The sequence below is a fragment of the Odontesthes bonariensis genome, chromosome 1 (assembly GCF_027942865.1).
Source record: "Odontesthes bonariensis isolate fOdoBon6 chromosome 1, fOdoBon6.hap1, whole genome shotgun sequence".
NCBI lineage: Eukaryota > Metazoa > Chordata > Actinopteri > Atheriniformes > Atherinopsidae > Odontesthes > Odontesthes bonariensis.
The window spans coordinates 31,400,564-31,416,747 of NC_134506.1; the positions used below are offsets into that span (position 1 = coordinate 31,400,564).

At 40.1% G+C, this 16,184-nt stretch overlaps 1 protein-coding gene across 1 annotated transcript in view; it reads right to left on the reverse strand.

Annotated features, from left to right (window-relative positions):
• The window catches only part of unc13c (unc-13 homolog C (C. elegans)), a 114,474-nt gene that overhangs the window by 93,102 nt on the left and 5,188 nt on the right, over positions 1-16,184 (reverse strand). Inside the window, exon 2 of the mRNA XM_075464239.1 lies at positions 200-4,488. Within this exon, the coding sequence (XP_075320354.1) occupies positions 200-4,286 (4,087 nt within the window). The 5' untranslated portion in view covers positions 4,287-4,488. The remainder of the gene's footprint in view (positions 1-199; positions 4,489-16,184) is intronic.

Here is a 16,184-nt window from a genome sequence, read left to right on the forward strand (position 1 = left end):
TTTGCCAAAAATTGTCTATGGAACTGATAAAGTTTCAGGTGCCTTGTCTACAGCAATAATTATTGTTAGTAAGTATATACTATATTACTTAACTATATACAGGTATATTCTCCACCACTTCCTGGCAACAAAGAAACTTTTAGTACTGTACAAAATCAAAGTGACATTGTCACAAACAATAAGGTTAGAACAGTCGTACCCCCTGCTAGGATCTGCTGCTCCAGTTCAGCCATCTGTTTCCTGTAGGCTCTCAGCGCTGCCTCTTTGAATGTGGGCCGTATCCGCTTCTTGGTTGGTGCCTCTACAGGCTTCTCCTCCGGAACATTTTTGTTTTCATCCTCCTGATGTTGCTCCACTTTTTCACACACCTCAGCCGCCTCTTCTGCTATCTCCTCTACCCCCTCAAACTCTTCATCACCGTCTTCCATCTCCTCTGTCACATCATTGTCCTCAGTCTCATCTGGTTCTTCAACATCTACATACTCAATCATTGCATCATAATCAGCAGTGTCCTCAGTTACTTGGGTTTCATAATCCTCATTATACTCTTCATCATACTGCTCATCCAAACTGCAATCATATTCCAGAACATGTGCATCTTCACCTGCTGCATAATCATCTGGGGCTTCCAAATTTTGAGAAACCTCAATATCCTGAGATTCATCGTTGTCTTGAGAGGCCTCAATGTCATCAGACGCATCATACTCCTGAGAAGACTCACACTCTTGCCCAAGCTCAATTGTCTCCTCACTATCATTAATATTAGTTTTATTTTCTAGATTAGCTAGTACTTGCTCCATCACTTCAACATAGTGGGTTTCACTGTCCACTGATTGTTCCCCTGCTTCTGCACCTGTTTTCTCTTCCTTTGCCTTTTCGATGGCATTGTCTGTGTGGACATCTGAATCTATTGTAGGAGTGGCGTTATTTGCATTGGAAGTGGACATGGTGCGGAAACGCCCCATAAATGAGGAAGAGGAGTTGGTAGGTTCCTCAGGAGGAGCAGGGGTACCCTGTGATCCAGACTTCAAGACTACCTCCAGAGCTGACTTAGCTCTCTGAAGAGTGGATCCAAATCCAAAACCAAAGGACTTTTCAGTGAGATCAATGCTAAGTCTACTGCTCCAGGACTTGGGAACCTCCTCAACCTTCTCTGTTCGAATCTCACTCTGGCTGCGATACATACTTGTGGACTTGATCTGAGCCTGGTGGAAGCCATGATTAACATCAAGTTCAGGAAATTTTTCTTTGGAACCTCTTTTGGGTGTATCCTTTGCAACATCTTTAGATGATACTTTAGGTGCTACAGTTGGGGCTTCTGCAGGCGCTACTTTAGGGGTCTCTTTGGCGGTCCCTTTAGGACTCTCTTTTGGGGCTACTTTTGGAGCCTCTTTGGGTATTATCTTAGAAACTTCTTTAATGGGTACTTTAGCAATGTCCTCAGATGCTTTTTTAGGTATATCTTTTGGGGGCTCTTTTGGGAGTGATTTTGAAGCTTCTTTGATGACCTCTTTAGCAACAATTTTTACACTATCATTAGATGTAACTTGTGGTGGTTCTTTAGCAATGATTTTAGGAGACTCTTTAGGGGACTCTTTTGGGGACTCTTTTGGGGACTCTTTTGGGGTTGAGTTAGGGGTCAAGACAGGGGTATCAATTGGGGTCATTTTTGGGCTCTCTTTAGGTGATTCTTTAGGACTTTCTCTTGGAGTTATTATAGGGCTGTCTTTTGGCATCACTTTAGAAGTGACCTTGACAGTCTCACTACAACTTATCTTTGATGTTGCTTTAGACACATCCTTAACTATGGGCTTTGTGGTTTCTTTAGATATGAGTTTAGGACTATCTTTAGAGATGGCTGGAGAGAATTCTTTTATAGCTGATATCTCTTTAGGTGGCTCTTTAGGGGCTGTTTTAGACAATACTTTAGGTGAAACCTTAGCAGACACCTTGGGACTTTCCTTCAGCAATATTTTGGTGGTTTCATCTTTAGGAGAAAGTTTGTTTTGTTTTTGTGTCACTTTAGCTGCAACTTTAGGGCCATCTTTAGATGATCCTTTCTTACTTTCTTTTGTGATTATTTTACTTCCCTCTTTAGACTGCCGGGTAGAGGTCTTGACAGGCTCACGTTCTGTGATGGGAGGGATAATGTGGGTGGTTATAGGTGGTAGGGAAGGTTCTCTATCCAGCATCATGAATTCTTCATCTCCCTCAAACTGTAAATCAACTTCCTGACATTTAGTGATGTTCTCTGGAAAACCAGGGATGGTTGATGGGTCAAAAGGGCTGCTAACCTCTATAGAGGCCTCTAAGCCAGAGTCGGCACCTTGCTCCAGATGATGCCAGTCTTTCCACGGAGATAGATCACCTTGCAAAGACAGCTGGGAGCCACTGTAGTGGCTTCTATCCCCAGACATGCAGACAAGTCCATTGCTAACCCCACTATCAATAGTTTCTGTAGTCTCAACTTCATTATGTTCATAAGTTTGATTATCATGGATAAGAGGGTGACTAGGGCTAGCATACCAAGAGGAGGCCATATCCTCTTGCTTTCTCTGCCACAGTTCCTGATCGGAGGAGGACAGGAGGGAGCAGCCATTTGTCCGTGTAAAGTACTGACTTTCTGAGAAGTCTTCTGAGTATGATTGACAAAGTTTTGAACAGTCAGACTCGGAACGGCTAAGTTTTGGACTTGAGTAGTCACTCTGGGAAAGCCAGCCAGGGGTCAGGTCAGAGTAGTAAGACTTTGCATGCTTGTCTGGGTCGTAGTAAGAGTCATCAGCATAGTGAACAGTGCCCGAGTAACCTGCTTCATCTCCTGACCGGCTGTGCTCATGGGACCGCCTCTTGTCTGATTTGGCCTTGTGAACAGGCTTTGAAATGACCATTGCATATTTATTTCTGCTTAATTCATCAAGTTCTTTATCACTGTCCATTGAATCCCAGTCATCACTCTCCACTACTTTATCTTTTCCTGAGACCTTTATATCCATACTTTCATATGTTTGTGAGGATGACATTGTTTTGTCTTTTCTCTCTTTTCCATCATGAGTTAAGCTATCAGTGGAGACTGTAATGCCTGTTCCTTTAAGTTTGTAGCATTTTTTCAAAACTATATCCCTATCTTGGGGAGTTGCAAAAATAACAATAATAGGACGGGGTTTTGCATTAGAACATTCTCTTTGCTGCCCTAATCTATGAGCCAGCTCAACTTTAATAATTTTATGGGCATCAGTGAAACCCATTTTGTCTTTCAATATTTTGTATATTAGATTTTCTGTTTTTTCTGGCTTTTCTTCAGGGACATTGATGAACCGCAAGGTTGAATTATTGGCCTGGTGGCTAATTTGTTTTATGTAGTCATGAATATCACGTGTTTCCCTTCTAGACTGGACAAATCCAGAGCGAAGCTGTTCGATCTCACTCTGAACTACTTCCACACTGCTGGAGATCTCATCAATGGAGCTCTTTAGAGCATTTACATGGCCACGAAGCTCAGATAGTTCCGTCTCTATCTGGCTGATCCCCTGAAGCTCCTTAAAGATCATTTCCATTACATCTTGGGTTTGACTGATGCAACCTGTTGACGAGGACCCAGGCTCGAGGGTTGAGCTTTTGTGCTGCCTTCCAGCACGGTCCAAAGATTTGCTGCGTATTCCCAGGGTTTTCCTCCAGTTGCTCACCTCTGAGTCTGAGGAGACACATTCCTGGCTCTTTTTCCATTTTCTTAACTTACGTAAAGCACCAAGCCTAAGTGTGTGTAAACTGGAACGTTCCACTCGTTCACCCTCAGAACTGCCATCAGAAGGAGCCAAACTGATAAGGCTCTTCCTGTTTCGTCTCACTGGCATAGTGTGTGATTTATGCTCATCCAGTCTCCGTACAAGTTTTGTCTCACTCAAGGAGTCAGAGTAGCTACTATCAATCGAAAGAACCTCAGGAAAAATGCTTTCATTATTATTCAAAAAGAGAGAGTTTTTTGGGAGTCCGTTTGCTATAGCTACCCGATAACTGAAAGTGGGTGACAGAGATGAGCAGTCGTTCTTTCCGTCGTCTTCTTCAAGTGATATATTACGTGCCGAAGAGCATTTGGAAATCTTTTTAACCGTAGTCTTCAGAGTGGTAGAGAGAGTTGGATTGTGTGCTTGCAAATCAGTGGTCAATTTGGGCTCTTTATTTTCGATTCTTTCTTTCTTCTTTATTGGGTTTGCCAATTTCTTTGTAAACATTCCTTTACAAATCTTTTCAATATAGGATGATACAGTCTTGAATAGGGCAGAAACCATGGATGGCAATCCGGTTGATTGTTTTTGTCATCCAGTGAAAGATATTGACTTGGAATGCAGTGTTGGTGAGCTAAGCACAATCAGCCTGTGCTTGACTGAAGGAGCCCAACTTCTTTGCTATAATCACTTGAAGCACAGTCCGTGCAGTGACTCACAAAAACCTTTGAATTCAGTGGCCTTTCTCCAGAGCAGGAACATCTCTCTGTAAGACAAGATAGAAAAAAAATATATATTTATATTGTCATGTGTGTCATGTGCCTGAAGATTCCCGTAGTCCCCCCCAAAAAAACAATTATTACTTTGCATATATAGACATAGTGAACAATCGCCTAAATCTCAAACACAGTGTTAAAACTCTTTCATCAAACAGTCTCCCAAATTTACATAAAATATGATTTGAGCACTGAAACCACAACAATTTGAATGCTTATTTTATTGAATAAAGTATATTATTTTAATGAAAATCCTACTGAAGCTCTCATAGACAACAATTTGGTCCAATGCTTGAAAATGTTTTCAAAAGTGAGAGAGTAAAAGATAATGATAGAGACGTGACAGTGTATACAATCAAGTATGCATGGATGTGTTATTCAAGACCAGTAAAGCCAGTAGCTACACTGTATCCAGCATCTATGGCAAAAACAAGACAATTATTCTAATTGATTCATTGCTACACAGTTCTTCTCAGAGGAGCGCATGGAGCCTTAAACTAAACCCTTTTCATAATGTGAAAGACTGTTAATGCTACAGAAATATATGACTTGATGAATCAGGCTTCAAATAGTATTTCATCTTTCAATTAAATCTGATTGAAACATTTTTCAAAATGGGCATTTTTATTTTCCATAGACTGATTTGAATTAAAATATCCGGATGTGTTCACTAATTAAACCGATGAAGGGAATCACTTATATTGTTGAACACTTGATGTCCCATTTAGTTAAATTAGTATGGTTCAGCACTTAAGCCAGCAATATAGTTGCAAACGGGACAAAAAAGAAATCTTATTCTGCTGAAAAAGAAACCATGACTTTTGAATCGTGCACAGTGTTTAAGCTTCAAAAGCTTGGAGTTTCTCTGAGGGGTGTGGGTTTTTTTTTTTAGAGTGGAACTGGTCAACTATGTCGAAAGAGTAATTTTTTTTTGTTGTTGTGCAGGGCATCTGACAACTGCTCCACATTAGTTCTGGGGTTTAGAGCTTGATATGTCTACAGTCTCATGATCACAGAGACACGTTCACTTCAAATGAGCTGTGAAACACAGCACCACAGTTAGTTTTTATTGTTAGTTACAGAAGAAGGACCATGCATTAGCTAATAGAACCTTTGTATTGGTTGCCAGGAGGTTGGTTTCTGCTGCTACTGCATGATGGAATGAATCCAGCCACCTGATGATTTGTTAGATTCATGGTGCGAGGCCTGGGCCAGAAATGAATAAAAACACTTTGTGCTATATTTACTGAAATATCTTGTGTAATGGTACAATTTTAATTCTGAGCTGCAGTTTTGTAGGAAGAAATAATAAAATACTTTAACTTGAGCTATTATCCAAACGTAAATATGAAAATCAAAACTGCTCTGAAACAGGACATGTAAAATGTTTGGACACACCTGTCCATTTAGTTTAAATGATCAGGTTGTCACAGGTTAGTATGATGTAAGCTGTGTAAGTATTACATTCACAGAGGAAAAGGTATGATTTGACAGCAGCTGATTTATCATCAGCCAGATAATCATTCCACATTAAGCTGGAGTTACAGTTGACGCGTCTGTCACGGCGGTGGCGGACCGTCACGTCAAAATGACGTATCAGGCCTGGCGCTTCCCTTGAAAAGACGGCGCAGCGCGTTGTCGTGCACCAGTCGATTTTTGTAACTTGGATTTTTGTAACTGTCCACAACGACAGACCGGATGGACCATTTTGAGGCCAGGCTCAGTGAGGAAGTGCATTTATACAGGCACCTGTACGAAACTGCAGTGAAACAGCACAGGGACCACGTAAACTCCCAAAACTGCTGCACAGAGATTGGCAGTACTTTGGGGAAAGAGGGAGAGTTCTGTAAGAGAGTGTGGAAGAAGCTACGGGACAGATACGTGAAGGCAAAGAAGAGGGCAGAGACTCGGAGTGGTGATGCCGGGGGCTTCAGACCTTCACCTCTTTTAATTGAATTAAGAAATTAAAATGATCCGAATACTGCAGCAGTATCATTAATTACAGTATTCTTGCTCTTGACAGAGGCATTGTTTTCTTCTTGACTTTCGTGATTGTAGAATAGTGGTAACCTTAACGTAGCAGCGCCACCTCTGTGATGGAGAAGATTGCAACTACTGGCGCATCGACTTGCGCCACTATATATTGCGGGCACAAAATCGTGACGTCATCAACACCGCTCCCGCTAGCAGACGCGGCAACCTTGCTAGAGCCTTTAGCCTGTGTCTGAGAACAGCATAGAGCTTAAATAGTTTTTGTGAGGTATAAAGTCACATTTTATGAAATAAGGCTGAATAAAACCTAAATGAGAATAACACTCCAAATTGACAATAAATCATACTGAGGCAAAAAAAATTGAAGTATTTCCATGTGGTCTTCTAATTCTTTCCATTATATTTTGTTTAATTTCTTTTTTGCCGGAGCAACGGTGGCTACATCTTTTGGAGCAGGTTCACTGGAACATGCTATCATGTTTTTGTGTGTGGTTATGGTTTGTGTTCGAGTGAGTTTCCTGACTGGCAGTTGTTTTATTCATGTGAGAAAAATTCATACTGAATGTATATTATCAATGGCATATAAATATAGCTACAGCAATTAAGAAATTGCTTTGGTACTGTGTATCTTTGATGTGTCTTGAGATGAAATTTGTTGTTAGCTCGATATAAATAATACTGAATTGAATATCCATATGCCAATAAGCCATGTTCTAATTACCATATGTTGAAGATCTGTCTCAAGATTTTCAGGTTTGGTGCGTTTAAGAAAATCCATCCTGACTGTTGAAGGTAGACTCCACGTCTGCCCCATGCATGTTTTGGACAAATTAACACTTTCATCTCAGTCAGTCATGTCCAGTGAAGTGTCTTTGCTCCATAGTAAAGTGTTGCTTTCCTGACATTTTCAGCTGAATGCAAGGTGTTTTCTTTACATTCTTTATTCATGTGTTTGTGTGTGTGTTGGAGAGGGAGATCTGATGAGGACATGAAGCCTCTGTAGCAAAAAATAAACATTAGTTGACTTAACTCCAGTTTTGTGATCTCAAGTTGCCCCCTAAAAGCCTTTGCTTGGGACTGTGCAGCTATCCTCCATTAGAAAACAAACAAAAAAAGGAAAATAAATAAGGCCTATGTGATTGCACTTTTTAGTGACCACAGAGTCAATTGTTAAGGGCAAATATTGGCTGATAACAATAATGCCCAATCTATTGGATCAGCTTTAGCCATTACAGAATTGGAATGACACCATGATCAATAGAAGGAGGACCGCAGTACATGTTATGGTAATAGGAGGTTTATGACTCCATTATTTCTCTAATTTGCAATTGATACCCTTAATGAAAAAGGATGTGAACACAGATCTTGATCTATGAAATTTGTGATGAAGCTATATTTCAGATTTGAAATTAGTGAGTTACTATTCTACTGAGATTTATTCCACCTTAGTTGATAGGACACTAAAATCTTCTTCTCTTTCTTCTTCTTTCGGCCTCTCCCTTATATCAGGGGTCGCCACAGCGAGTCGATCTCGCATCATTGAGTTGGCACATATTTTACAATGGATGCCCTTCCTGCCGCAACCCTCACCATTTATGTAGGACACTAAAATATGCTAATAAATTTAATTAATTTATCTACACTACTAAATAACAATAATATAGTGAGAAGAATGTAACAGAAAAAAATAAATATAGAAACTAAGAGTGTAGTACTACAAGTAAACTATATAGCTAGCTATATAGATACCATGCCATGATGCGTTCAGGGTCCCTGCTATAGTAGTCCGACTACTGACAGCTGTTCTGAGAACAAGCTGGGACCCAATAGGATTCCTGTTTTAGTTAGTAAAAGAAGGAATCGAAAACAGTCAACTTCCTGGGTGGATCTATCTAATCTGTTAACGGTACCACGTACAACTAAGAATACAACAGAGACGAGTGTAAACTCCACAAAGCTAGCCTTACTTAATATTAGATCTCTGTCCAATAAGTCACTGTTAGTTAATGACTTCATAATTTCACACAATTTAGATTTTCTTTTTCTGACAGAAACATGGTTAACAGAGAGCACAAGTGCTATACTGTTCTTAATGAAGCAGCCCCCCCAAACTTTAGTTTTATGGATAAATGCCGAAATGGGAGGAAAGGTGGGGGTGAAGCTGCCTTATTTAAAGATACATTCCAGTGTAAAGAGATCTCATTTGGTGATTTCACTTCTTTTCAATATCTGAGTTGTATTTTAAAGGGTGTTCCTAAAATCCTGTTCCTAATCATTTACAGATCTCCAGGATACTGTGCAAGTTTTATTGATGATTTTTCTGAATTATTGTCTGTTATTTTGACTGATTTTAACCATTTTATCTTGACCGGGGATTTTAACATTCACATAGATAATATGACGGATGGTACTGCCAAAGAATTTTCTTCTGTGCTGGACATGTTTGGTTTGTGGCAACATGTAACAGAACCAACCCACCTTCGAGGTCACATTCTGGACCTGGTCATTTCTAAAGGTGTTGATATTTCTTCTGTTGTGGTTATTGATTTGGCCTTGTCTGACCATTTTTGTATTTTATTTGATTTACATATTACTCAGAATGTTCAAACAACCAGCTTCTCAGTTAAGAAGAGGTACATCAATGAGAAAACAAGCGCTCAGTTTAGGGAGGCCATAGCTATGTTACCAACAATGAGCGCAGAGTCGGTTGAAGGAATGCTGGATCATTTTAACTTGAAAATTTTTAATGTAATGGAAGCTGTTGCACCGATAAGAATCAAGAGCACCTTGATCAAACAGAAAACCCCATGGAGAAACACCACTACGGTCAAAAATCTGAAAAGAGAATGCAGGAAAGCTGAACGTAAATGGAGGAAAACAAAGCTTCAGATTCACTATGAGCTGTACAAAGAAAGCCTGCGTAGTTATAGCAATGAGCTGTGCAAGGCCAGACAGCTGCATTTATCTGAAATGATTAATAAGAATGTCAACCATTCTCAAACTCTGTTTGCTATGGTTGAAAAACTCACAAATCCTCCTAAACAGTCAAACCCAGACCTCCTCTCCACTGAGAAATGCAACGAATTTGCCAACTTTTTTAGCCAAAAAATCAAAACAATTAGACAAAACATTAACGCAACACAGACAAACAAGAAAACTAATCTGTGTCTAAAACCTAGAAATAACTCTGACGTTATGTCACAATTTAATATTGTTAATTTAAAAATCCTAGAGGAAACAGTTCGGCAGCTGAAATCAACAACTTGTTCTCTGGACATAATACCATCCGACTTTTTAAAAACTGTTTTTACCTCAGTAGAAAGTGATCTCCTACGAATAGTTAGCAGCTCACTGGCATCAAGCATTTTCCCCAAGTCACTAAAGACAGCTGCCATTAAGCCACTCCTAAAGAAGAGAACTCTAGATGCCTCTATGATGAACAACTACAGACCTGTCTCTAACCTCTCTTTTATATCCAAGATTATTGAGAAAGTTGTATTTAACCAGCTCAACGACTTTCTGAATGAAAGTGGAAGTCTTGATAACTTTCAATCAGGCTTCAGACGTCATCACAGCACTGAAACAGCTCTGGTCAAAGTGTCAAACAACATTAGGTTGAATACTGATTCTGGTAATGTTTCAGTCCTGGTTCTGTTGGACCTCAGCGCTGCGTTTGATACTGTAGATCACAGAATCCTGTTGCACAGGCTGGAAAACTAGGTTGGACTTTCTGGAGCGGTCCTTAACTGGTTCAGGTCCTACTTAGAAGGCCGGAGTTATTTTGTTACAATTGGCAGCTATGAATCTGAGCGAGTGGCCATGACATGTGGAGTCCCCCAGGGGTCAATTCTTGGACCTCTTCTGTTTAACTTGTATATGCTCCCTTTGGGTCAGATATTGCAGAATTTTAACATCAATTATCACAGTTATGCAGACGATACACAACTTTATGTGTCTCTGTCACCGGACGACTGCAGCCCAGCAGACGTACTGTGTCAGTGTCTGGAGGAAGTAAACACCTGGATGAGAGAGAATTTTCTACAATTAAATGAAGACAAAACTGAGATCATTCTGTTTGGTAGCAAAGAGAAGAGGGTCAGCGTTGGTAAATATCTTGAGACTCGGGACCTTACAATCACTGACCAAGTTGGTAACCTCGGAGTGTTGATAGACTCAGATCTGACTTTAAGCAGCCACATCAAAGCTGTCACCAAGGCAGCTTTTTACCATCTCAGAAACATCAACAGAATTAAAGGTTTCCTCTCCCAAAAAGACCAGGAGAAACTCATCCATGCATTCATCTCCAGCAGACTCGATTACTGTAATGCTCTTTTAACTGGACTTCCCAAAAAGAGCATTAAACATCTGCAGCTCATCCAGAACGCTGCTGCTAGAGTTTTAACCCGGACTAAGTGATCTGAACACATCACACCAGTTTTAAAATCTTTACTCTGGCTTCCAGTCAGTCACAAATAGATTTTAAAAGCCTGCTGATGGTTTACAAATCCCAGAACGGTTAGGCCCAAAATACATCTGTGATATGTTCAGAGAATATAAACCCAGCAGAGCTCTTAGGTCCAAGGACTCAGGTCAGCTGGTCCAGTCCAGAGTCCAGACTAAACATGGAGAAGCAGCATTTAACTGTTACGCTGCAAACAAGTGGAACAAACTGCCAGTGGAGATTAAACTTTCACCAAATGTAGACATTTTTAAATCCAGGTTAAATCCATTTCTTTTCTCATGTGTCTATGCATGAAATCTGCACGATATCTTTTAACTTATCTAGACTGTTGCCTGTTTTTAAATTCATTTAAATGATTTTATTTGTTTCTCTTTATATTCTTTTATGTATTTTTAATGTTTCTTGCACTCCCTGCTGCAATGCTTTTATTTTATGTAAAGCACTTTGAACTGTTTGTACATGAAATGTGCTATACAAATAAATTTGATTTGATTTGATATAGAAATAATAATATTATTAACTTATTAGACATTTATTTTATAGAGCCTGCAGAATATAGACATTCATTACAAAAATTCAGTCATTACTTTTGGTAAGTCACATCATGTTATGTCAACATCTATTTTTTTTCCTCATAGTAAAATTACTCAGTTAATAATAAGTTAAAAAAAAACGATCATCAGTGATCTGGCATTGCAAAACAACCATGCGCTCCACAGTAAACACCTCTTCAGAGAGCGCACTCACCTAATTGGTTGGAGCTCAGAGCAGCTTCTGAGCAGTGTTACCCGTGGACTGTGTTACTGAAAGATACTAACTGCAAAGAAGCTATTCATTATTTCAGGTTTTATCAAAAGCTGATCACTTACTAATACACTTGTGCATACACTTGGAGTGTGCATTTTTGATTAATAGATTTTTCTTTTGTACTTTGTACTCAAATTCTCAAGACAGAATTTAAAATATTTTCTAAACAAGCTTGATATATGAGAGCCCCAGAGTATTTTAAAAGTGTTAAGTATTTTTTATCTGCCTGTTAAGTCATATTAAGTCGAGCAAAATCATGTATTTTTGTTGTATTTAATGACTGACACTGCACTTCTCCAAATACTTATGCTTTATCTTCTCTGGTGTATCTGTGTTGTCTTTCCCAACTGTTGAATTACATAATATAGATATGATATACTAAGGATTGAAATCCTTAATTGTGCTTTCTTGTCCCACCTCCTGTCTGGCTCATCTATTCTGTTGGTTGACACACAGTGTCTATTAAGATTCTATGGTCCATTTCTTATCTCCCATCTCTTATGTATTTTTTAAATTTTCTTATGTCATTCTCACTCACCATTTGCTTATGCCAATACTACAGTTAAGCGTAGGCAACAACTACTTGGTCAAGGTTAGGAAAAAAAATACAGCCTTTCAAAAACCTGCATATTAAAAAGCATCAATGTGTGACTTGACTTTCTTTTGTTCTAATAATATGATAACTTTCCATATTTAGTGATAGTTTGGTTGGGTAAGAAAAATATGGTTTAGAAACTGACATTTTCTCACATTACATGACATGAGCAAAGGTTTTACACGCATTATGGTATGGTATGGTCTGACAAAATATATTACACTATAACATTTAAAACACTAAGAGTTGTCTATCAATGCCTTATCCTCTAAATACTACAGAATAGCAACTGACACACCAGCTGTGAATATTCTACCATTGCTCTGCACTTTGTATCTCATCAGGAATTATCTCAAATCTCGTTCACTATTCAGACCACAACTTCTAGCTGCAGGCGTCATTACATATCATTTTTGGCAGTTTTGATTTTTATTTTGGGGCATCCCGTGATATGTCTGATGCAGGTTTTAAATTTTGTTTGCATAATTGTAATTTTTAGGCTCGTGGCTGATCTATAACTATCGATAAATCAATGATCTTTATTTTTTGTTGTTGGTGAGTGACCATAGTATAAGATGATGCTCTTTGTGGCTTCCATTATCTATCCATCCATCCATTTTCACTACTTGCTTTGGGATATTTTCTCTGCCTACTCAATCCAATTCAGGATCATGGGGGTGATGGGGCCTGGGGAAAACATACAAACTCCATGCAGAAATTACCAAATTGAGAATCGAACCAGGAGCAACAAACACACCATAGCTCAGGCGCTGGAGACCGCCAAACAACAACTCATAGCTCTGGCTAACTGCCGGAGAAGGTAAACTAGAGAAGCTGAAGTCAGGAGAATGCATAGGATGTTCTCCACTGAACCATCCAAAGTGTACGCTAAGGGGCAGGGTAATAGGAATGAGAATAGACCTACCCAAGGCTGAGACTGAACAATATGGGAGAGAGAAACATCACATAACACCAATGCCCCACGACTAGTGGATCTGAGAGCTGACTAAAGCAATCTTCCAGAACAGGAATTAGTGACCATCACAATGGCAGACATCCAAGAAAGAGTCTCAAGTATGAAGAGGTGTTACAAGTAACCCCCGTTGAGCTGAACACCAGCTTCCACGTAACAAAACTGTCACACAAGACTGTAAGATCAGACATATAAATCTGCACACCATCTTAACTGACTACAAGAAAGCCTATGACTCAATGCCTCACACATGGATACTGGAATGCTTGGAACTCTACAACATCAACAGGACACCAAGAGTCTACATCAACAACTCAAATAGACTGTGGAAGACAACCCTGGAGGCCAGTTGCACAAGTTGATATTAACCCTTGTGTGGTGTTCATATTGTTGTTACTCAGCCAGTGTTTGTGGGTCTGGTGGACCCGTAGCATTTTGTGGTTTTTAATGCCTCACAATCAAGTATTTTATGTTAAAAAACTCAACAGATGTTTACTTCATCCCAATTACAAGCTGTATAAACAGTATATATGGTTAATATTTTCCCTTTACCTTTGTTAGATCACATTTATAACTTATTATTTAAAACGTAATAAAGAAAATCAATTAAAATCAAGATATGAGTGGAAACAAATTCACAAGTGAAGCAAGGTTTTTCAAAACTACTGACTTTTATTTCTTTGAACTCAGAAATTTAACCCTTTCAGGTGCACAACACAACCTGAACACATGAACACATAGAGTAAACACATCAGTCAAGACAACACATGAGCCCCATTGAACACATGGCCTTTAGCCACTAGCCTATACAACACATGAGGAGCAGAGTTTTACTGTGTATGTGTTGCAGATATACTTTTTGCACTTGATGCATGTATATTGTGTTTTTCTGTCCATCTTGGGTCCGCACACTTCGCACCGCTTCTTCTTGTTGCTGGTGTTCACAACTTAGAATAATGAAAAGATCAGGAATTTTTCTAACACCTCTCTCTCTCTCACAAGACATGAGTGCCATCCATGTACTGCAACAGCATAACACACTTACTTCAGCTTCTGCAGATTGTGGTTCTGTAGGTTGGGTGGACAGGGCACCAGCATTCTCCTCCTGAATCCTTCTCACGATGGCTGCAGAGGCTGGGGTTCTGGGGACATGTTGTCTTTCCTCAATTTGTGGTCTCACCAATGCTTTTCCCAGATCCTCGAGAAAGAGGCGTCTCTTCTGGAGCTTCCCTCTGTTCCACTCTGGGTTAAGTGCCATCCAAATGACAAAGGCGTTGTTTGCTGAGATGTCCAACATGTCAAAGAATATCACCAGTGGCCAGCGTAGAGTCCTCCGTTAGCAGCTGTAGGCCGTCACCAGCTTGTCCATGTTGTCTACCCCTCCTTTTGTGGCATTATAATCCATGATGATCTCTGGTTTGTGATGTTCCTGGTCACAGATTCTTCCATCCCTGTGCAGTGTACTCATGAGTACCACATTCTTGTCTTTCTTTGGCACATAGGATACCAGGGATGTGTCAGCCGTGTAGGCAAACATGGAAGACTTGACAGGCCTGTTCTTTGTAGTCAGCAGTTGAGGTGGGAGCTCTGACTTGTTTTTCCGTATTGTTCCCACCATGGTCAGCTTCCTCTTTAGGAGCTCCTGTCCCAGCTTGTGCGAGGTAAAAAAATTGTCGCATGTGATGTTGTGTCGACTGAGTCCCTGAGACATGTCCAGGACAATTCTCATTCCTTGGTTTTTCTCAGGGGCTCCTCCATCAGGTTTCCCTGTGTAGACTTGTAAGTTCCAAGCATATGAGGAAGTGGAAACCTCTTCTTGGGAATCCTCTCCCCTCTACATCATCATCAAAACCTTCTCCATCTTACAAAATAACTTCCAAGGCCCTCTGCGCAGAGATCCTTTTGGCCATCTTGATCGGTTGTGATAAGAAACCACACTGGCAAAGCTATATTTATAGTGTCCCGCCTCCAATTTGTAGCAGATAGAGTGGGAGAAAATAAAGATTCCCGCAAGACAGAGGGTCAAATGTGCGGGTAAACAAGAGTAGATGCTTGATGTGTTGAGTGTTGATGCTTGAATTTTGCAAAAATGTTGCAAATTTGTGTGGGAACCGCAAGTGCAGAAACTCTCTCTGTCACTCACACACACGCACACACGCACACACACACACACACACACACACACACACACACACACTAGCAGCAGGCCCAGACAGGAGGTGGACAGAGTGTAGGTACACAGAACATCAATTTCCACACTTCTTTTAGCCCTGGGTCCAGTGGACCCGAACATCTTATATGTAATAGAAATGTGTAGGGGGGGTGTACGGTGTGTGGTCATTAAAAGTTTATTCTGATATATGTTCTTCACAGAAAATGAGCCAAGGCCAGTGAGTCTGAGTTTGAAAAATTAATTAATTGTATCATTTTTCTTTTAATAAAAAATGAAAACGGGTCCCACAGACCCGAACACCACACAAGGGTTAAGTGCGGCATCTATCAAGTAGCAGCTCTGTCCACATTCCTGATTCACACAGGCTTGAATCCCCTCAGCCACATCATCACAAAGAGTGACTATGGATACCAGTTCCGAAGTGGAGTAAGCATCAGCCACTTCCTTTATATAGAGACATCAACCTATATGCTAGGACTGAGCGAGATATCAATTCACAAATAACATCGGGATGTCATTTGGACTAGTGATATCAAAGAGAGGCAAAGTGATCACGACTGAAGGGGTTGAACAACAGAGGGCACCATAACAGACTAACTACAAATACCTTGGGATCTCACAGGTGAATGGCGACTATGAAGAGACCACAAGAAAGTCACCCACAACCAAGTAACTACAAAGAGT